The sequence below is a fragment of the Schistocerca nitens genome, chromosome 3 (assembly GCF_023898315.1).
Source record: "Schistocerca nitens isolate TAMUIC-IGC-003100 chromosome 3, iqSchNite1.1, whole genome shotgun sequence".
NCBI classification, from domain to species: Eukaryota; Metazoa; Arthropoda; class Insecta; order Orthoptera; family Acrididae; genus Schistocerca; species Schistocerca nitens.
Genome location: NC_064616.1, coordinates 978,420,987 through 978,444,667, shown reverse-complemented (window position 1 = coordinate 978,444,667; position 23,681 = coordinate 978,420,987). Strand labels below are relative to the sequence as shown.

Genomic DNA, 23,681 nt, shown 5'->3' with positions numbered 1-23,681 from the left:
ACTTACTGTGTCTGTCACATAGGAAGTGGATTTAGTGTCCAGTGGTGAACTTCAGTATTTTTTCCCCTTGAATTCAGCCCTCCTTCCTGTCTTCATGTACGTTTAGCATTCTTCCGCTGCGTATATACGTCTCTCTGTCATTATTATCCGCCCCGATAGCTGAGTGGTCAGCGTGACTGATTGCCGTCCTACGGGCCCGGGTTCGTTTCCCGGCTGAGTCGGGGATTTTCCCCGCCATGGACTGGGTGTTGTGCTGTTTTCATCATAATTTCATCCCCATCCGGTGCGCAGGTCGCCCAATGTGGCGTCGAATGTATTAAGACCTGCACCAAAGGCTGCCGTACCTGCCCCGTAAGGGGCCAATAACGCCAAATGCTCATTTCCATTTCTCTCATTATTCCAAAAAAATGTAAAGTGACAATTTTTCTACAAACACTTTTGGAGGAACTGTTTTGGACCTTTGTTTGATGAATTGTAGAAAATTTCCCTGAGGAGGGTTGTTTTTCTTCATATATCTCCTGTAGGAGTATCTTCTCTTTTTTCGCGCATGAAGAGGTCTCTAAATGTCTTAATACACCATTCTAATAGTTCTGAATTCATTACGAAGTTAGAGGATAATTCGTCGCGTAAGTAAGGTATCAACGCACCCTTACGGATATTTGTAGATTTTTGTACGTTCTTCCTTAAATTATGACAAAAATAAGAAAAGGAGGAAGATTAGGGATTAACGTCCCTTCAGAGACGAAGTCATCATAGACAAGGCACAGATTCGGATTGTATAAGGATGGACGAGAAAACTGACTGATTATTTTGCAAGGGAAAATCCCGTCAGCTGCCTCAATGGATTCAAGGAAACCACGGAATGTCTGAATATATCTCGTCAATCTAAGAACTTTTGAGATTGGATTTATGAAAAATAGAGAAAAATTAGGCTTGCGGTTTAATGCGCCGTGTGTTTTATATAGCTTCCCCCATTCGATTACAACGCACAGAACGTTCATATAACCATGCGAAACTGTCTTTGGAATGTTGTCCAACTAGATCGTCGCATTGTCTTGAATGTCAAAGCGTTATCCCTTCATTTGAATTTCTGCACTTGTCGTTTAGTGGTAGGTTCGTATTGATAACACCAAGTGATGCATTTTCCAGAAAAGATTTTTCCTCTTTTGCATTTCAGTCAAGTCGCGGCCGGCGTCCACGCGTCGTTGTTTTTGTTTAGGAGTCAAGATGTGCGGGACGAACTTCACACACACTTTTCGCTTCTTCCAAACATTCTCGAGAATGTCGTGAACTCTTCATTTAGAGATGATGCTCAATATCGATTCGAGACACAACAACGTTAAATCACTATGGCCGAAAGTTCACTACTTAACACTGCCTGCTCACAAATGACTGGTCAAACGCTCATCTGCTGCTTACAGTTGTATGTGCAACCTGCCGTTGTAGTATCTGTACTGATTTCGATTATACGTCAGGCAGAAAATCAGTCTCGGATCATTTTTGATGGACAACATAGAAGGCTGGACGGGGATTTGGAACGCCGTCTTCAATTTCGGATTTAGTGTCTTACCACTGCGCCACCTCAGTCGGTTTAAATCGTAACAAACTGAGCATGTAGGCACTATAGGGGTATAGGCTAAGTATATGTTATAGAGGGTTATTCAGAAAGTTAGGTCCGATCGGGTTTGAAATAGAAACCACTGTGAACATCCGATGAAGCTTTACATAGATGGCCGGCTGGAGTGGCCGAGCGGTTAAAGGCGCTACAGTCTGGAACCGCACAACCGCTGCGGTCGCAGGTTCGAATCCTGCCTCGGGAATGGATGTGTGTGATGTCCTTAGGTTAGTTAGGTTTAAGTAGTTCTAAGTTCTAGGGGACTTATGACCACAGCAGTTGAGTCCCATAGTGCTCAGAGCCATTTGATTTTTTTTTACATAGATGTGTGGGACAGTGTCTCTAGTGCGCCACTCGATCGCGTCACATTTCGGAGGGCAGAGTCAGCACGTAAACACGCCTAGGAACAGTGTCTACCGCCAGTATGAGAGCATGCTCAGAGATTTCTCCTGAAGTCCTGCAGTCCACATAACATAACTGTCATGCGTTTCCTTCTCTATGACAATAGTTCTCGGCCGCATTCTCCAGGGGCAACGTAGATGCTCCTGATCGTTGGGAAATGCTTTATCACCCACAAACAGCTCGTAATTGGCTCCCCCTGAGTTTTCTCTCTGCTCACGTGAATCGCTGACTGTGAAGACAACATTTTGACACAGACAACGAGCTGCAACCAACTTAGAGAATTGGTGGAAAGCATAGGCGGCTACCTTCTACGACGAGGGTAGTGGAAAGTCGATACAACGCTACGACAGATGTCTAAGCAGGAGCGGTGATTATTCAGGGAAGTAGCTGGAAGGTGCAACTAACTGCTGCAAATAAAACTTTTTTGATTTTCACAGTGATTTCCATTTAGCGGCCGGTTGGATCTTAATTTCCGACGTTACATGATGTCTGTATAGGGAATGGAAGATTTTGAAATATTGCTTTGATTTCCGAAATTTGTGATTAGCGAATTATTTATTTACTACCAGAAGTTAAAAAGCATCTTAGAACACTTACAATCTCTACATTTCCACACTCACTGCTTAAGCGCACGTACAAGCTTCAAGTGTGCAACTGCTGAGTGATATAATAATCTTTACACGAACACTGAATAACTGACAGCCATTGGGCCACGTATGGAGGGAGGCAGACTTCATGTTTCGCACAATTGGTCTGTCAACGGAAGCGGAAGATAGTTAATTGATGTCAGTACTTGCTTTCTTTTTGTGTAAGTAGTACTGTGCTTTGCTGAGAGAGAGAGAGAGAGTCAGAGAGAGAGAGAGAGAGAGAGAGCAGGTTTCTATAACTGGTTAGCTGTGAAATCACGCCAGAAGGACGGACCTGATCTACAGTAGTTTGGACCTAAATTTATTTTCCTCTAATGACTTAATCGTGTAAAGGGTGTTACTGTAAACAAGGTAATCAGTTACCAGTTAAGGTCTCACACCAGCGCCTGGCCACTACAAACCGCATTTGGTGGGTAGAAGCTGTGACGTGGGTTGCACAAGTATCCGGTACCTGCCTGAGTGAAGCCCACACTGAAACAAGGGTCAGCCCTGTGTTTACCAACTGGCCACCGACAGCTGGCGTGTACTAGTGAAGGGCATGGATTGCTAAAGCTGCCTTAGCCTTCGAGTTTAAGGTTAACGTTGAATGTCCACTAGGGCTGGACATCGCTGCCTGCAGAGTGCGAACGGCGTATTCGTCTCCTTGGCCTAACAGAAATGGAACTGACGTTGGTGACACACGCAAGGCCATACCAAGACATATATGCAGGTGCGAACGAGACGGTCTCACGATATTGTTTGAACTAATGGTTAGCTTCCTTAGTCGAAGAGCTATTTTCAGGCACAAACAACAAATGTAGTGGTTGCTTCGGTCATCGATCCTAAGGCTGGGTTGATGTTTTTCATTTTGCCTAACAAAACATTTGTTCGACCGATTCTTGAGTATTGCTCATTAGTTAGGGACTCTTACCGGGTTGTATTAATGGAAGAGAGAGAGAAAATCCAAGAAAGAGCGTCGCATTTTGTCGTAGGATAGTTTAGTAGGCGCTGGGGCCTTACAGAATGCTCAACAAACTCCAGTGGTAGACGCTGCAAGAAAGGCGTTGTGCAAAAAAATGGTTCAAATGGCTCTGAGCACTATGGGACTCAACTGCTGAGGTCATTAGTCCCCTAGAACTTAGAACTAGTTAAACCTAACTAACCTAAGGACATCATAAACATCCATGCCCGAGGCAGGATTCGAACCTGCGACCGTAGCGGTCTTGCGGTTCCAGACTGCAGCGCCTTTAACCGCACGGCCACTTCGGCCGGCTGGCGTTGTGCATCCCGAAGATATTTGCTATTGATTTGACGAGAGATTATGTCCCGAGTCGGGTTATAAGTTCATATTTTTGGATATTAGCACACTCTTTTTAATCGAAAGCATCCTAGCTACTAAGTTCTTTGTTGCATTTTCCTTCTTTATCCATTTCTTTGCTAGCAACACTCGCCCACTCTTCAAGAGTCTCTTAGGCAATTTGTTGCTTGCGGGTCCTCAGCCACTAGGAGTTTTCCATACGGCAATGTGGTTGGCAAGTGGCACAATTTGTGACTTTTACTTGCGTTATTGCAGTTTCGGCAGTGAGGCAATTTTAAAACACTTGAATGTTTACGTCAACAAATAGGTTTGTGCAAATTACACAGCGACAAAAATGAAATGATGTGCAGTCATTTTGAAAAACTACGTCCATCATTTGCGCACAGCGTTGTCTTAATATTTCTTTTTGCTAATGCACATATCATAGCTATCAGGTAGTACTCGCACCACTCCATAAAGCACCCAATTGAATGCCCGTTACTTCCAGCGATTGTTGTCTGTGAAACTATCATGCTTATTTTCTGTCCGTGGTAGACTCCCAAATCGAGATTGTCCTTTACTTCATTGCTTCTTCAATACGCAAATTAAATATCAGAAGCAATAATGTCTTACTAATTTTGGCGCCGCGTATCACACCGTCAATGGCGACTACTCCAATCTTTTCACATAGACCGAATGGACTGTCCTGCTCTCCCTGAATTTGTCATCAAGCCGCCTATGAATAAAAAAATATTTTATTCCATTCCATCTTATAAAACCTCTCTCCTAAACTACGAACCGAAGGCATTTTTTCTTGTTTTCCTAAATCTGCCTTCTGTTATTACCTGCAGTGGTGAAATTGCTTCTCGAGGACCCCTATTTCTCCTAAAACCAAACTCGGCCTCTCCTCATCTACTTTCAATTTTCACTTGCATCCTTCGATAAAGGACTATTCCGGGAGAAATATTTTGGGAGCTTTTTTCTCATTTAACTGCAATGCAGTGACGTTATCTTTCATTTCTTCCTGTACTAAAACATCTCTGAAAGTCCTTTTAGATTCGATTTCTGTCCATTTCCCAACCGCAGCACGGATTTACGAATCGAGAGTGATAGTGGAAGCGTGCAATCGAGACAGTTTTCTTCCAATTTTCAAGTATGACAGATGTAGCACAATGGTTTAGGCAGCTTCTCGGGGATAGCAATGGGTTCTATGGCAATACATGATGAGTAACTCTTACACCATTTTACATGAAAACGTGCATTTTGTGCCACTGCCACAATTTTAAAATGAGGATTTCATTATGTATTCACACGGCTTGTTTCATCAGCACAAGAATACAATAATACGTCTTCCGTAATAGCTCCATTTGAATACTATAAAATCACTGTGGCTTGTGAATACCCTTTACCTCTCTCTAGTGCCCTTCAAAGAATAGAACTGAATCATTTGAGAGCAACAGTATAAAGCCTCATATCCCTATGAGCACAAAGCTAGTTTGGGTAGCAAAGATGATCCTACCTTATATTAAGAAGTGTTCGCAGTATTTTGTCCAACTCTTAGGAATCAGACAGTGTTTTTCAACACTTAATCCGGGAGAGAGTGCAATCTGACTTGGTTTTTTAAACTTAGAGGAAATGTGTAAGAGACTCGAGAAAACTGATGAGCCTCTCGCCACAAGGCGTTTAGATTTCCTGCCGAGATGACAAAACACCCCTCTGCGCGCTGTAGTCGAGCTATATTAAGATAAGAGCGAACATCGCGTCAACATCTCAGTTCACGGGAGCACCTTGTTATTCCTGCCACTGCCACTGCGACTCTAACGTTCTACAATGTATTCGAGAATATTTTCTTCATGAAATAAGTAGACCTACACGCCTGATACCAGTTGTATTCAGACGTCGTCATTTATAGTTCCATCAGTCGCTTTACATCGTCCGGCAGCGCTCATTTAAACTTACATTTACATCTACATATACTACCCACGTGACTATACAGTACGTGGCAGAGGATATTTAATACCGATATTAGTAATTTTCTCCCCCAATCGGTTGTTGAGCGAAGGGAAAATGACTGTATGCCTCTGTACGTGGTCTAGCCCCCCTTATCTCATGATCCCTACGGGAGACAAACAGCAGAGTGGTCACACTGTATGCCCGTCAGGATGTCGCGAGAAAATTGTCCTCTTTGTGTGATTTTAGACTTTAGAAACGTTCCCTGGTATTTAGCCTGGTGCTGATCGGCTGATACCCGAGAACATTTCAAAATGTCGCCAGACTTTGTTTCCTCGAGTACCCAATTTACACTTTCATAACGGTTATAGCGATGTGTTGCGATCCTAGCAGTGTGTTTCTGGATTAGTTACGTGGCTTTTGTTACGCCTGCTCGATCAGAATTCCAAACGCTGGAACAAAATTCTTGAGTTGGGTCACATGAGCGTCTTGCATGCGATTTCTTTTACAGATGAACTTCAGCTTCCAGGAACGGTTCAAACAAATCTAAGTCTTGCATTCGACATTCGTAATACTTATTTTACGTCCCGTTTCGTCTGAGATGCCCCAGATGTTAGTCACTAATTTTGTAAGCGGATACTATCTGGTTTTATCTCCCTTTGTAGGCATTATACTGAATTTATCCAAATTCGAGAAGAGCCATTATTCATTATGTCAAGACGAACTTCTGTCCAAGCATTTTCGTATTTCCTCACTGATTCAATGCTATTTTTATTTCTGTTGAACATTCGCTTTCCAGTATAACATGCTTGATTTTACATTGCTGTGAGGTGGCATGTAACATAATGAAACTGGCGTGAAGTGTGCTAGGAGAGCGTGCTGAAAAGTAATGCCTCCGAATTTTTAATGTGAAAACTCTTCACGCTTTTTCAATAGAACGAACTTTATTAACATTACGCATCTTTATTCTTCATGTCTACATATTTTCTGCCCTCTGCCACTAGAGGATTCCCAACTGTAGCGTGAAACATAGCGGTGTGTAACGTAGCTATGTCGGTGGGTGAGAAACAGAGTGTTGTAATCGAGTTTCGAAATCAAAGCGTACGTCCACACACTTCAGCATGACAATTTCCGATCACACACGCGCACTGCTACATCTGCAACAAACCAACGCCTTGGTTTCACTGCATCGATCATCCCCATACAGTGAGGACTTGGCTCCATCTGATTTTCATCTGTTTCCAGACCTTAAAGAGCTCCTTTCAGGACTTCACTTTGGTATTTATGAAGCCGTATAACCTGAGTCGAGGTTGTGGCTCCGTCAACAAACAGTCTACAACGACGGTATCAACAAACTAGTCTTTCGTTGGGGGAAAATGTATTCTTCGACAGGGTGACTATGTTGAGAGATAAATATGTCGACATGGAAAATAAAGATATAGAATGTTAACAACGTTTGTTTTATTTAAAAAGCCTTAATAATATTCACATAAAAAAAATTCAGAGCCATTACTTTTCAGCAAGCCCTCGTCCATGCTTGGGCACGGAAGTGATGAGAATATCAGCACAACAGCACAAAAGTAGGAAGGGTGGTTCCGTCCACAGTCGGTATATAACGGACGATTAACTAACGAGGTTCTCATTCATAAATCGCATTTAAATGTTTGTTATTTGTGAGAAGATCGTATAATCGTTAGTGTGAAAGGGGCAAATGTCTACCAGTAGGTGTCTGAATTCGGCAGTGGTAAGATCGTAGCCTATACGCATTCCGGTTTATATTCCATGACACTGCTGCATCCAACGACTGTCACGCGAATACGGAGTCGATGAGTTCAGGATCTCTACAGACTGACGTAAATGGAGCCCGGCAGGACAGACACTTTGTTCGCTCGGTCGTAAATGGTAGTAGTCAGTTCCAATATCTTGAGTCAGGAACTGGGCTCCCTTGCAACAAGAGAATGTCCACGTGGACAGCGGACGACGCGTGGAGCAGCATGGACTGGCAGCGCGGCGATCACTGCTGCGGCTTCACTTGACGCGGCAGCAGAGAAGCGAGCCGACGGTGTTGCGTCCAGCAAAAACACTGCAGTCAAGAGAGGCTCCACACCGTCTTTCCAGACAGTCTCAATGCTCGGTACAACATCAATATGGACGTAATAGTGTGTGGGAGCTCCGGGCAGAACGAAGTTGCCAGACTGCGTTCTTCATCGTTCAAAATGGTTCAAATGGCTCTAAGCACTATGTGGCTTAACATCAGAGGTCAAAAGTCCCCAAGACTTAGAACTACTTAAACCTAACTAACCTAAGGACATCACACACATGCATGCCCGAGGCAGGATTCGAGCCTGCGACCGTAGAAGCAGCGCGGTTCCGGACGTTCTTCATCGTCATGCGGTTCCAGCACCTGGCGTGATCGTACGCGATGACATTATTTAAAACGGCCATAGCACCAATAGCAACTTACGAGATCTGCATAACCTGGGACAAACTAAAAGTCAATGACCTAATAGCACTAGAGTAAACCAAATCACACTATATGAAACGAATTCTGGGCGTCGGGAAGACAGCTGCTTTAAAGACTATCTTATGTCTTAATGAAAGAAACCTCCTTCATAGAAGAATTTAGAGGCTCCTGCCAAATTCCAAGGCCTTCTAAAACACGTGCTAAATACTCATAGAAAAACACAACTGTATCTGAAACGACTTCTACTCAACCGACGCCATAATGACAGAAGGGTGGAAACAGGCAAACTACGAACTCACAAGTTCTGCCAAAACAAGAGATTGCACCAGCCGACTGAAGACAGCGTCTGTGAACTGTGCTACGAACACTGTGAAAGATATCGTGCAAAAAACTGCAGAAAATAGCAATGTCAGTATTAAAACTAGGACTAGAGTAATGTAACTCAGCTATGTATTGGTGTTGGTATTTCCATTCGTATATCTTTGTATTTGCACACTGTGCGCCATTTCATTAATAATAATAAAATTGGGTACACAACCCAGTCAGTTCTGGTTCGATTAGCCATTAATTTTGACAGCAGTTTTTTCACTATTCAGACATTAATAAATGCAGAAGCAAACAGTTTTTTTTAAACATATTAATCTACAAATTATTTAAAAACGAAAAAACAATGGTTCGTCATTATTAGCAAAAACGGAAAGCTTCTCAATTTCAGAGTATAAAAGCTATAACTAAATTTTTCGTTACAAAAAGTGATTTCTAAACAAATCCGTACAGCCACACTTCTTTGAGATACAATCAAAAATGGTTCAAATGGCTCTGAGCACTATGGGACTCAACTGCTGAGGTCATTAGTCCCCTAGAACTTAGAACTAGTTAAACCTAACTAACCTAAGGACATCACAAACATCCATGCCCGAGGCAGGATTCGAACCTGCGACCGTAGCGGTCTTGCGGTTCCAGACTGCAGCGCCTTTAACCGCACGGCCACTTCGGCCGGCGAGATACAATCAATTACGTAAATATCAATATGTAACTTGCAAATAAATGTAATTCAAGAAAATTTTATTGTTTACTCACTAAAACAAATCGTATCAGAGGTCTAAGAACTGAGTTACTTTTATATAGCAAAAGATCAGTAATGCTTGGAGGGAATGATACTCTGAGCTTCCTCAGTTCTGCAAGGAATTGTTCTCTATTTTGGTGGAACTTGAGGTGGACGAAGATCAATTGATGACGAGAGCATGCTGAAAAGTAGTGGCTCCGAATTTTTTTTTATTCTGTTCTCAATACCGGTTGAGGTATTTATTACATGTCGTGCTTCTTACTCGGTCGACTTACTCGCTTTGCAGACGCAAGTCGCAACCCTCTGCCGCTCCAGTGAACTACGGCTCGGTAGTACAGTAGATGGCAGGATCACCGGTAGCACTGGTAGTGGAAGAAGCATAAATGAATCTTAAATGTGTGAATGTGAGAGAGAGGAACTGGCAGTCAACGACTTCTCCTTCTTCTCTGTTTGTTTGATGTTTGTTTTGCCCAGAATTAGAACTGAACATCGTTCAGAGTAAGTACATTGTGAATTTTATGTCCTTACAAAACATAAATTGCATTTTATAAGTATAAAAGTTAGGTACTCGCGTAACTTCTACGTTTTTACGTACCCAAACCGGTTACTGTTAATGCAAGTACAGTGTACTTGCACAAATATAAAAATATCTATATGATTATTGCTGTTATTTTGCACTCAATAGAACGTTCTTCATCATGAACAAAGGCAAGCGTTTCCTGTTAATATTGATAAGTACGAAAATAGTTTAGCAATAGCAGAAGCTCGATGACGTAGTGAAGCGATGATCGATATTTTTTGGGGTTTTTTATAATTTTATCTTACTTTTTAAGAAATTGCGTTTTATAGTGCTATATGTAAATGTGTGTTTTTTAAATTTTTACTAAACATCCCTCTGTTTCATGTTATAAATAAACAATTTTCGAATAAAACCAGAATTAAACATTAGCAGTTTCAGTTTTGCTATAAATACTATTAATTTTTAACTAACAGACATTAGGATGACTATCTAGACCAAAAAAATCTTCCATAGGTTATTTGCCCTTTATATGTACTCACTGAGTTTATTGACGCATACCGCTTCTGGCTTCTAGGGAAATCTTGTGAGACAGTGATCGCATATGCAAACAAAGCGAGCGAAGTAAGGAAACGGTCGACAGGTATGCAACACGCGTAAAGTGCAGGTAATGCGGATACGATCTAAGCTACTAGGAAAACTACCGTAGTCACGTTTACTTAGGATGTTCTACGGTAGCCTACGGTAGTTTTACGACTCTATTAGCGTGTAACATGGCCATGTGTAATGTATCTACATTGGTGCATGAGATACGGTTACTGCAACTGAGTTTCTAACCACAGGAAACGTCCACACGTGGAGCACCGTCTCCTTCAGCATGATAATGCCAGATCGTCTGCACCAATCCGATCTCTTGGGTTCACTGTCACCGATCATCCTCCATACAGTCGTGACCTGGCCCCATACGATTTTTTTCTATTTCCAGCACTTAACGCCTTCGACGAGTTCACTGTGTTAGTGCTGAAGCGTTGCAGGCACAGCTGATGTTGTGGCTCCATCAACAAACATTCTATAGTGACAGTATCAACAAACTGGTTTCTCGGTGGGGGAAATGTGTTAGTCGCCAGGATGACTACGTTGAGAAATAATATGTAGACACGAAAAATAAAGATATAGAATGTTAATATCGTTCGTTTTATTCAAAAAGCTTTAAGAGATTTCACATAAAAAATTCTGAGGCGTTTATTTCCAGCACGCCCTCGTAATATCTCCGACTTCTGAATTATTGCAATCACAAGTGTACGAATTTCTTAGCTTGTCTCTGTACCTGACAACAGTATCGTCGCGTTCGCAGTAGGGCCTTGTCGACAAATGGGAAGTGCTGCAGCAATCGCGAGATGAAGGGTGTGACGTGTGCCGGCGGTTAGGTGTTGGAGGGAGAGGAGACGCGCTTATCGCGAGATAGGCGGCCGGGCCGGGCCAGCGGGGGCAGTCCGCGCCGCGCGTCGCTCGCGCCTCCACGCCTCAGCGCAGCAGCCGCAGCCGCAGCCGCAGCCGCACAATGGTCAGTGCCCGCGCTCACAGCTCGCCGCCGTCCACGTCTGCTGCCCTCCGCCCACCAACTAGTTTCGGGGCCCTTCTTCTCGTCACACGAACACCTACATTTCACGTTCAGTATCTACATCCACACTCCATAAACCACTGTGAAGTGCATGAAAGAGGGCAATTTTCCTTATACCGTACATTAAGGAGTCTTCCTGTTTAGCTCGCGCACGGAGCGTGGGAAGAATGACTGCCTAAAAGCAGCTGCGCGCACTGTGATTAGACAACTCTTGTTTTCACAGTCCCATAGGGAGCAATGCGTATGGAGCTGTAGTACGTTCCTCGAGCCGTCATTTAATACCGGCTCTCAAAAATTTCTAAGTTGGCATTCGCGGGAACCTTCCAGCGTTTGCCAATTAATGTTTTTCGGCGTTTTCGGGACGCTCTCTAGTGAGCCAAACAGTCCTGTCGAGATTCGTGCGGTTCTTATTTGTAAAGGTTCTGTGTCCTATGCGTTGCACACTTTTGAGCATTATTCAAGTTTTGGTCACACGAGAAATTTGTAACTTCCTTTCTAGAGTGACTGCATTTTCTAGGTATCCTACCAATGAATCTATGCTTGTCACCTACTTTACCTACGACTGAGCCTGCGTGAGCGTACCATTTTGTATTTCTACAACATATTTCTACAACTGACTCCATACGTGACTCTTCGATGCTGTAGTCTTAGGATACTACATTTTGGCGGATTTTGAATTCAGCATTTTATGTTTACTTTTTTATTTTTTATATTTTAAGTCAGTTTCCAATCTTTGTACGCTTTTAATCAAGGTCTGACTAGCAGGCTACATGTTGTTTTTATCGTATTGTGAACAAAAAATGTTCAAATGTGTGTGAAATCTTATGGGACTTTACTGCTAAGGTCATCAGTCCCTAAGCTTACATACTACTTAACCTAAATTATCATAAGGACAAACACACACACCCGTGCCCGTGGGAGGACTCGAACCTCCGCCGGGACCAGCCGCACAGTCCGTGACTGCAGCGCCTTAGACCGTTCGGCTAATTCCGCGCGGCTTATTGTGAACAAATAAACGTGCTTTACAGAGTACGTAAACATAGATTAGGTTCAGTTTTTATTAAATTCTTGTTTATGTATACTACTGAGCATTTTAATTTATTGCTAATACTCGAGAAATGACGCTTAATTGGCTTTAAAAATGAATGTAGGTGAGCTTAGGCTTGACACCAGAGGCATCTAAATAAATCGCTAGTTTCTCGGAGATTTGACTGGACGCTGTATCCAACGGAGACACAGAGTGTTCCAACCGTCATGGATAATATATTAACCGCCAATTTTTCTTCTATGCCGCAAGATGTTCCCCCTACTTATCACAAACAACTAGTGAGAACAGTCAGAAATATAGTTAAAGGAAGCAGGATTTTTATAATCATCTGATGAAGTATTTAATTGCTGACAACATATGAAGGGGCGTTCCCAAAGGTTGATGAAACTTTCATTACTGCTCGAAACCTGAAACTTGATCTACGTACACGTACGGGTATTCAACTAATAAGAAAAATCAGAAATTATATTTTCTACTTATCCATTATTATTGAACTTCGGGATATTTGATACAATATGCTTCGAAATTATGCTATCCGTGTCAGGTTAACTTCGCAGCGTACTGTGGGTAACAGCAGTTGCGTCGGTTTAACCTTTTTTCCATTAGTGAGACTCTTTAATTCAAATAAACTTCGGACACATATTTTAACTGCTACATAAAATAAAGGACCAACTATCACGGTATAAAAAGGTTTTACAGCTTGCTATTTAAAATATTCGATAAAGTAATTATTTACATTATTAGCTGAGCTTATTAAAGCATATAATTCAGTTCCATAGGGTAGATAATCCATCGCCACACCTGTTCTGCGAGTATATAGATGAATATCATGTAAGTTCAATAGCAGATTAAAACAATCTTGCTTCTTGTTGTTACTTCAAATAGCTGGATTTCATTTTTCCTACAAATTGTATAGTTTTGATACATAAATGAAGTTGACCTGGTACCATTGTCAAAAAGAAAACTATACTTCCGTGTAGTCCTACATGTGTGTATTTCAGGTATTTGTTGATGGCTTATATAAGTAATAAGTCCAAGATACAGAAAAATTTGTTGATTGGTTGTGGAACAAACTGACATGTCCCCTACGAGGGGGACATCGTATCAGGAAATGAGTAGAACGTCGGCCAAATATCCTGAACGTGGAACTTGCTACATGGATTCGAAAAATTCATTGGAGTGCCAACGCTGTAATCTAACAGGTAATACCAAATATCCGCCTGGATGGCTGTAATGAGGGATGATTGACGGTGTGGTAAGACAGATTTCGTCAGAAATGGGATAACCTCTAGCTAAGTGCGGCCGGCCTGCTGCCACTGAAGTCTGCCTAAACGGTGTCAGACTGGATATTATCGGGATAAAATGGTTATCAGTCTGACCGAAATAGCAGACCATTATCGCCTGATATTTTTACCGGAAGGTCCAGACAGTAAACGAAACTAAAAGAGTATATTACGTGTAACTTATTGCTATGTCACAGCAGCAGCCGTCTTAGGCGAATAGTGTCAAATGTCCACGGGAAATAAAAGAAGTGGTAAACAATTCTAGTGGAGAGAGAATACAAATTTCCATCTGGAGAAGTGAGTCACTTGCAAACTTTTCTAATATTTGTTTCACTATGAAACTGGTTTCTTCCTTTTAGGTTATTATCTGCTTCACGTGCTGTCTATATCTACAAGTACATCTACATATATACTCCACAAGCCATTTTATGATATGTGGCGGAGGGTACTTCGCGTACCTCGTCATGTTCCACCTCGCACTTCCCCCACCCCCTCCCTCCAATCCTGTTACAGTTGCGAAGGTGAGCGTGCAGAAGCCGCCGTTTTGGCCCGAATCTCTCTAATTTTACCTTCATTGAACTTTCGCGAGATATACGTTGATGGATGCAATAGTCGTGTGACTAGGGTCTCCCGTCGGGTAGACCGTTCGTCGGATGCAAGTCTTTCGATTTGACGCCACTTCGGCGACTTGCTAGTCGATGGCGATGAAATGATGATGATTAACACCCAGTCCCTGAGCGGAGAAAATCTCCGACCCAGCGGGGAATCGAACCCGGGCCCTTAGGATTGACATTCTGTCGCGCTGACCGCTCAGCTACAGGGGCCGGACAGGATGCAATAGTGTGGTTGACTCTTATAGCAACATATGCTCTCGGAATGTCAACAGTAAACTTCTTCAACGTATGCCACCGGTGGTGCACGAACATCTGCGTGACACTTTCATCGTTACTAACGATCATGTAACGAAACGGGCTGCTTCTCTTTGAATATATTCTGCAAACCCTATCATTCCTTTTTCGTGTGAATCGTAGACGGACGAAGCAATTTTAAGAACAGTCAAATAAGGTAAATCAGAATGTTGTACATTCATGTTAATGCGTAGTCCGCTACCGAAGCTGCGTGGACAGTTCGCCGGCTTGTCGTGCCGGGGGACCCGGGTTTGATTCCCTGCTGGATTGGAGATTTTTGTCCACTCAGGGACTAGGTGTTCGTATCGTCTTCATCATCATCATTTCATCCTCATCGACGCTCAAGTCGCCGAATTTGCGTCACCTCAAAAGACTTGCACCAGGCGACCAGGCCACACGACATTTCATGTCTATACTTGGAGACTGCCACGAATTTCGTGTCTTAAAACGCTTCTCACTGCAGTGTGTATTGACAGTTCTCCCCTTGTAAACAAGGATGAAGTTTGGGAAGAATCACATGGTTATACTCCTCTATGTAGGCTGTTGCTTGTCTGATGTTCTCGTCACGGGGACCAGTGAATCGGCGTGTAGGCAACTGACGATATTTGCAGACTACTTGCTCACAGCCGGTTGTTACAAGTAGGCGTTCGTCGTGCAAATGCAATTCGGTTTTTTTTTTTTTTTTTGCCTTCCATTTCGATTTCAAAGTAGTGGCTGGACATATGAGAACATGACGCATTTCATAAGAACTTCAGTCGCTGTCATAGCATTACTCACTAACAATATAGTCTTCTAGACTCTCCACGGCAAGGTAAATTTCTAAAGGTTTCCATATTACCTTAACCCCACTGACGAGTCTATTACATAAAGATACCTCTATAAGGGAGGCGTGCCAAGTACTAACGGCTAAAGTCGATGACCTTCGACTGCAGTTAATCGAAGTAAATGTCTGCTTAAAGTAACTGGGGAAGTAAACGAAACCTTCTAAAATTCTCAGACTCATCCAATAAGTAAGTGCGTACGCTAGAATACATATCCAGTGGTTGTCTGGGGGGAAAGACACGTTTCTGACATAGAATGGCACAATCGATTTTTCACTGTAATCTTGAGATTCTGTATTCTTTGTCGTTTTGAACCTCACTCATTGTTCTTTTCCTGAATCATTGCATCCAGTACCCAGCTGCTCCTGCTTCCACACAACATCTGTACTTATTATTATAAATTAGATTCCCCCTCACCGCGTCTTTCTGTCTATGTATGATGACTAATATCAGGAACTACTGTAAGAATTTTGATATGTTTTTCACTTATAGATAAAGTGATTCACGAGGAAGTATTGTGTGTATAATTTACAACGGCAATGCCATGCAAGGTGCCCGGCCGTACATACTTAAGCCGGGACAGGTTTCTAGTAACGTTATAAAGCGTTCTTTTTGTCGTGCCTTTGTCCCGCATCGATGCACGGTCGGCACGGCTATTAACGGATTTGGAATGGTTAATTTAAAGGGTGGGCGGATGTCCTTCCCGTCGCCACCCCGTTACCCCTCGGGACGGAATATGCGTACGCCAACCGTCTGTATGTTGCGTTATTCATGCGGAAATGAGCGAAAGTTTGCTAAATGTTTGTGAATCGTGTAACTGAGGCAGGACTCAGGTACCGGCGAGGTAGTCACGTAGTCGGATGCGGGAAATCGCCTAAAAACCACATCCAGGCTCTGTGACACACCGACAGTCGTCGTTAATTCGCCTGGCGGATTCGATCCGGGGTCAGCGCAAATTTTTCGGGAAAAAAAGATATATTAGCATATAGCTGGATGCCAACCTGCTTACTTGTCTTTTTTTAAGTTTGCTGAGGATTTTGGGGGCAGAATGGGCAGGGGTGGTATGTTGAGGTCTGACCATGGTGTCCCCCGTACCCCGAACTGCCGGAACTGACGTGCGAGCGAAGGAAGGGTAAAGCATAACCATATTGAAAATACAGAGAAATAAAATTTTTTTAACGGTGGAAAGCTAAGTAAGTCGAGAATGAAAAACAAAACGGGGGGGAAGGGGGGGGGGGGGCAGAAAGACTGCGGCACGTCGTGCATCCGTCGCTTGGGCCTGTCGGGTAAGTCTTCACGGAAAGTTGCATTAGTTCCACAGAATATGATTCTGCATAGTCGGAGTCTTCGGTTCGTGTACGGCTGTCGTATCCTACCCAGCAGGTTGCAGCTGCACGGAGCGTCCCGGAAAACACTGCCTAGGTAACTGAGAAGCACTGCTGATACTTCAGGTTGCGAACAATTTTGGTAATCCTTTCTTGCAAGTAGTTCCAGAAGTCCAAGGTGTCTTTGGTATCATTCCTAAATAGATAATGAAACGCGACCGAGCGGGGTAGCGCAGTGGTTAGCACAATGAACTCGCATTTGGAAGGACGATGGTTCAGATCCGCGTCCGGCCATCCGGATTTATTTTTTCCGTGATTTCACTACATCTCTTAACGTAAATGCTGGGATGGTTCCTTCAAAAGGGCACACACCCTTTCCTTCTCCGTCCTCCCCTAATCCGAGGTTGTGCTCTGCCTTTAATGACCTCGTTGTCGACGGGACGTTAAACACTAATCTCCTCATCCCCCACGAATTGCATGTCCTTTGATCCAATCGACTGCGTCGGCTTTCGTACGAGCGTAGTGGGTTTATCCGGGCGCATTTCGGCGTTGCCGGAACGGCGCTCTAACACGTACTGCTATCCGGGCGGGTTTGTAGCGTTATATAAAGTACCGCCAGGCAAACCATGTTTGTAATGAGGTAGCTATCGCGTAATGGAATTATACTCAGTTTTCCTGCTTTACTGCTCAAATAGTCGACAGAGTTAAGTGTCGGCTGTTTCTCGGAAAAGTGAACGCTTTTAAAGCCTTCGTAATGAATAACCTTCGAGCGGCCGTGTTCTCCGATATACTGGCTCTCAGAGCAGGAGAGTAATAACAATCTCTGTTACATCAGCTGCTAAACACTACAGTACTGCAGCAAATCTTCCTATACGTTATCTGCCATCTAACAGCTATTCGCCGAAACACCAGTAAACCCCACGGATATTTCTTGGTAACGTGAATCAATTCTGCAGAAGTTTTCATACGTCGTATCACTCATGCATCTCAGGAAAGCGTTACGTGAATGTGAGAGTCAAGCAGTGTCTCTGTAATGGGCTGCAGACATCGAACCGTATTCATAATAACGCCAAGATAAATTACATTTTCACTAATTCGTAGCAAAATAGTCTCGTACGTAGCTAGTTAAAATTTAAAAGTTAACTCTCGGTGACAAGAGTTCTAGACTGAGAGGTAAAGTATCGTAGGCGACAGGCGCTACATCTATTTTCTCAGCCTCATGTTCAAACAGCGGCGCTGCAGCCCGAGTCACGAGACGGCCCTCGCCATCGGTCACAACTTCTCCTGACGAGGGCAGCCGTGCGGCGTTACTATTGCTGATTGAGTGCTCTTAATCGTTTAGATAAGAATAACTACTACTTCTCATTTAAGCAGCTTCAGCTGTCGATACAGAAATAAAAATAATTAATTACTTGGTTAGCCCTATATAGACTCCTGGAAATGGAAAAAAGAACACATTGACACCGGTGTGTCAGACCCACCATACTTGCTCCGGACACTGCGAGAGGGCTGTACAAGCAATGATCACACGCACGGCACAGCGGACACACCAGGAACCGCGGTGTTGGCCGTCGAATGGCGCTAGCTGCGCAGCATTTGTGCACCGCCGCCGTCAGTGTCAGCCAGTCTGCCGTGGCATACGGAGCTCCATCGCAGTCTTTAACACTGGTAGCATGCCGCGACAGCGTGGACGTGAACCGTATGTGCAGTTGACGGACTTTGAGCGAGGGCGTATAGTGAGCATGCGGGAGGCCGGGTGGACGTACCGCCGAATTGCTCAACACGTGGGGCGTGAGGTCTCCACACTACATCGATGTTGTCGCCAGTGGTCGGCGGAAGGTGCACGTGCCCGTCGACCTGGGACCGGACCGCAGCGACGCACGGATGCACGCCAAGACCGTAGGATCCTACGCAGTGCCGTAGGGGACCGCACCGCCACTTCCCAGCAAATTAGGGACACTGTTGCTCCTGGGGTATCGGCGAGGACCATTCGCAACCGTCTCCATGAAGCTGGGCTACGGTCCCGCACACCGTTAGGCCGTCTTCCGCTCACGCCCCAACATCGTGCAGCCCGCCTCCAGTGGTGTCACGACAGGCGTGAATGGAGGGACGAATGGAGACGTGTCGTCTTCAGCGATGAGAGTCGCTTCTGCCTTGGTGCCAGTGATGGTCGTATGCGTGTTTGGCGCCGTGCAGGTGAACGCCACAATCAGGACTGCATACGACCGAGGCACACAGGGCCAACACCCGGCATCATGGTGTGGGGAGCGATCTCCTACACTGGCCGTACACCACTGGTGATCGTCGAGGGGACACTGAATAGTGCGCGGTACATCCAAACCGTCATCGAACCCATCGTTCTACCATTCCTAGACCGGCAAGGGAACTTGCTGTTCCAACAGGACAATGCACGTCCGCATGTATCCCGTGCCACCCAACGTGCTCTAGAAGGTGTAAGTCAACTACCCTGGCCAGCTAGATCTCCGGATCTGTCCCCCATTGAGCATGTTTGGGACTGGATGAAGCGTCGTCTCACGTGGTCTGCACGTCCAGCACGAACGCTGGTCCAACTGAGGCGCCAGGTGGAAATGGCATGGCAAGCCGTTCCACAGGACTACATCCAGCATCTCTACGATCGTCTCCATGGGAGAATAGCAGCCTGCATTGCTGCGAAAGGTGGATATACACTGTACTAGTGCCGACATTGTGCATGCTCTGTTGCCTGTGTCTATGTGCCTGTGGTTCTGTCAGTGTGATCATGTGATGTATCTGACCCCAGGAATGTGTCAATAAAGTTTCCCCTTCCTGGGACAATGAATTCACGGTGTTCTTATTTCAATTTCCAGGAGTGTATTTTGTTTTCAGATACGTAGTGTTTCATACCAGCTCTTTACGGCAACCAAATATTCACAGTACTTACAAATGACGAGTATAGACTGGGCCCTTACCTTTAGGTGTTCTGTGTTTTGTGTATCTCCATTAGTTCTTCTTTAGACACACCTCGAGTACTAAGTGGTCTACATACAACCAAGGCGTGTGAAGCACGGACATTCCTCTTGCTGAAATATGTATGTAGAGGGACAGTAGTCGAGTTCTAAAACCAGGTGATATAGCGTTTCCCATTCACACTGCCCTTCGTACCTAAGAGTCTAGATGGCTTGAGAATTCCAAATGTTCAAAAAAATAGCTCCAAGCACTGTGAGACTTAACATCTGAGGTCATCAGTCCCCGAGACTTAGAACTACTTAAACCTAACTAACCTAAGGACATCACACACATCCATGCCCGAGACAGGATTCGAACCTGCGACCGTAGCAGGCGCGCGGTTCCCGAATTAAGCGCCTAGAACCGCTCGGCCACAGCGGCTAACCAAATGTTCACACATCACGTTCTATGAATATACAACTTCCCAGTCTGCGGCTTAACACGTGTGCGGCGGTCACTTTATAACAAAAATAATAAACAGGGTAAGAAGTTCTAACTTTTCAGGTGTGCTCATTGGTTAAAAAATAAACTGGAAAAAGTATGGAGCAGACTTACGACGAAATTTAGGTTCAACTACTTTCGTCACAAGAAGAGTGGGAATATTGAACATGTTGATGTCAGTAGTATGCGTTAACCAATTACGTTTTCAAACTTGAACCACTTATCAAAATTCAATATGTATACATTACGCGCCGTAAGAAGAATCACAGTTTTTGTCATGGCACAACATTTTAACGGAATCTTCCGTCGGTTCTCGGTAGAACAACATTATAGTAAATGAAAAGCACCAGTTGGCTTTTGTTCTACAATATTATGTCTGAAGGTGGCCTTGTAAGCCGAAAATCGGTTAACAATAAAAGTAATATTGTAGAACAAAAGCAAACTGGTAACATAACATTTGTTACCTTCGCCAGATCACTACTGACTCCAACCTTTCAGTGTAGCACAGACCTCGGGCTACGCTACGGAGCACTCACTCATCACAAGCTACACAATATCAAAAAAGTACAGAAACTAAACCAATATTATCAGTGTTCTACTGAATCCCCCTATGAGCGCTTACGGCGTCACGTGTCGTGGAATCATTACGTAACGAATCAGAGCTGACTTCCGGTATCAGTAGGTTCAGTCCATCCCACGGAGCTAATAAACATCAGGCCATCAATCATCAGAGAGGACCTCAGCAGCAGAAGTGCCCCAGCGGTTTCGTGTTCTGCTCACATCCGACGATGTAGAATTAGCTCGTCACTGCTTATCATTCTCTTCGACCTCCTCTGTAAGAATCAAAGTGGACTCCGCAAACGGAGATCTAATCTTGTGAAATTCAGGTAGCTCTGTTCGTCCCCAAGGTTCACAGCGCCGTATACAACTGCACACAAGTCCTATCCCGTATTCTGTGACTTCCTGGAGGCATTCGATACAGTTTCACAATACGTATTACTTCAGAAAATAGACCCGCCCGGATATCCACGAGCGCTAGCACGCTGCTCCCGGGTTTCGAGTGTCCACTCGGCGGATTAACGACAAGGGACGGTGTGCTGTCCAACCTGGATGTGGCTTTTATTCAGTTTGGCACGCCCGACTAGGCGAAGTCTGGACACGTCTTGGCTCAGTTACACGACTCACTTACACGTCGAAGACGTTCTCACACTTTCACAAGGAATAACACGAGATGCATATAGTTGTGGCACACAAATTCCGTCCTGGGAGGGAAAGGGTGGCAACAAAATGGCTCTGAGCACTATGGGACTTAACATATGAGGTCATCAGTCCCCTAGAACTTAGAACTAGTTAAACCTAACTAACCTAAGGACATCACACACATCCATGCCCGAGGCAGGATTCGAACCTGCGACCGTAGCGGTCGCGCGGTTCCAGACTGAAGCGCCTAGAACCGCTCGGCCACAACGGCCGGCAACATAAACATCCGTGCCCGAGGCAGGATTCGAACCTGCGGGTGGCAACAGGAAAGGCACCCGACAGTAAAGGAATCCGACCACCCTCTACCACTAACATTGCCATATCCAAACTAACATGCCGACCCCGTGAAGATACGGAATACGGCTATTAAAAGGAGGAAGAAGAAGAATTAGCCCACAAAATACGAGCCTACCGAGTATCGTACCAGATTCGTGACTGGGCAGAGAACTTTTCAGGAGATACACTCTCCAATCACATTAATGTGACTACCTGTGAAAAGTAGACTGCTGCGAGACGTGCACTACGAGAGTCAATGAGGATCTGGAGGTACCGGCAGGGATGTGAAGCTATGACGACTCCAGTGTCCCGCCAGCTGCGCTACGTTTCTCGGTTGAGGATCCGTGCGCGAAGAGCCCGATCGAGGTGGTCCCATACATTTTCGATTCGGTTTAAATATGGGGAGTTTGTTGGCCAGGGGAGTACGGTAAACTTACCCTGGTGCTCTTTGAACCACGCACGAACACTGCGAGCTGTGTGACACATTGCATTTTCCTGCTGGTAGATGCCATCGCGCCGACGAAAAACGAGCTGCATGTAGGGATAGATTTGGGCTCCAAGGGTAGATGCATACTTGTGATGAAATATTTATTCGAACGACTGTTGAAAATTGCTCGCCACTATGGGACCTTTATAAGGTAGGATTAGTAGAGAAGATCGAAATAAGCCCACTGCGTTTCGTCACAGATTTGTTCAGCAAGCGTCAGAACGTTAAAAGAGTTACACATTTGACTGTAGTGGCAGACGTTAGAAGAGAAGCGTTGTATAGCACGGAGCAGTTTCCCTTTCAAATTCCGGGAATATAATTCTAAGAAGCGTCGGGAAACATATTGCTTCATCCTACTTAAATCCCACGAAAAGACCACTAGAGGAAAATAAGAGAAACTGGAGCTCTAACGCAGTCTTCCCGACAGTCGTTCTTCCTATGCATTATTTGCGTGTAGAACAGGAAAGGGAGCTAATAATAGTGATACTAGTTTTACACTCCGTCCGTCTCCGTAGCTTAGTGGTCAGCGTAGACGACTGCAATGCGGAGGTCCAGGTTTCGATCCTCGATGCAGTAAAGTATTTCTCTTTGGTGGGAGGACTGGCACTGAACTCAGCCTCGTGATGCCAATTGCAGAGCCGCTTGATTGAGAAGTAGCGGCTCCAATGTCTGAAAAGTCGACATCACGGTCGGGACAGCGGTATGCCGACCACATGCCCATTAATATCGCATCCGCTTGACGCTCCATAGTACAGGATGACACGGTGGTCTGACCCCTTCCCTTGGGCCTTAAAGGTCTGGGCGACGAGCTCGTAGTAGTCCCCTCCGCCACTTGAGAACTACACATGTAAATGCAGTAAGTGTTTTCACACTAGCACCATTGTCGTAACAACGTATCTCGAACGAGCCGAAATGTTGTGGTGCGGCAAATCCATTTCCAGTGACAGGTGATTCTGCAGCGTAGCTCTAAGATCCTTTGATGTCGAAGAGATATACTCGACCTTTATTTTACGTTTTCTCTTCGTCTGAGGTCTCTTTACTACACGAGCTCGGCGTAACACTTACTTTTCTGATTACATAAGCGAAAGAAGCTATGAGCCGTTGTGTGTATCATTTCTTTGCGGTCTGAACCATTTCTACTGACACTGCTCTGTACATCTCTCGATTTCCCATTCATTTTGGCAATTCTCTCCTGACAAACGTCGAAACTACAGCTTCATACTATCACCTGCCTTACCACATACTCCCTCGGGCGATCAAAGAACGAGACGGTAGCTCACTGTGGGCAT

At 44.5% G+C, this 23,681-nt stretch overlaps 1 protein-coding gene across 2 annotated transcripts in view; it reads left to right on the top strand.

Moving 5' to 3' along the window:
- Window positions 1-23,681, top strand: part of LOC126249043 (monocarboxylate transporter 3) — a 425,057-nt gene that overhangs the window by 202,620 nt on the left and 198,756 nt on the right. Inside the window, exon 1 of one of the 2 annotated variants that reach the window (XM_049950670.1) lies at window positions 11,445-11,501. The exons of the other annotated variant lie outside the window; for it this stretch is intronic. Coding sequence (XP_049806627.1) covers window positions 11,499-11,501 — 3 coding nt within the window. The 5' untranslated portion in view covers window positions 11,445-11,498. Of the gene's footprint in view, window positions 1-11,444; window positions 11,502-23,681 lie in introns of those variants that run through there. 2 annotated transcript variants of the gene reach the window in all.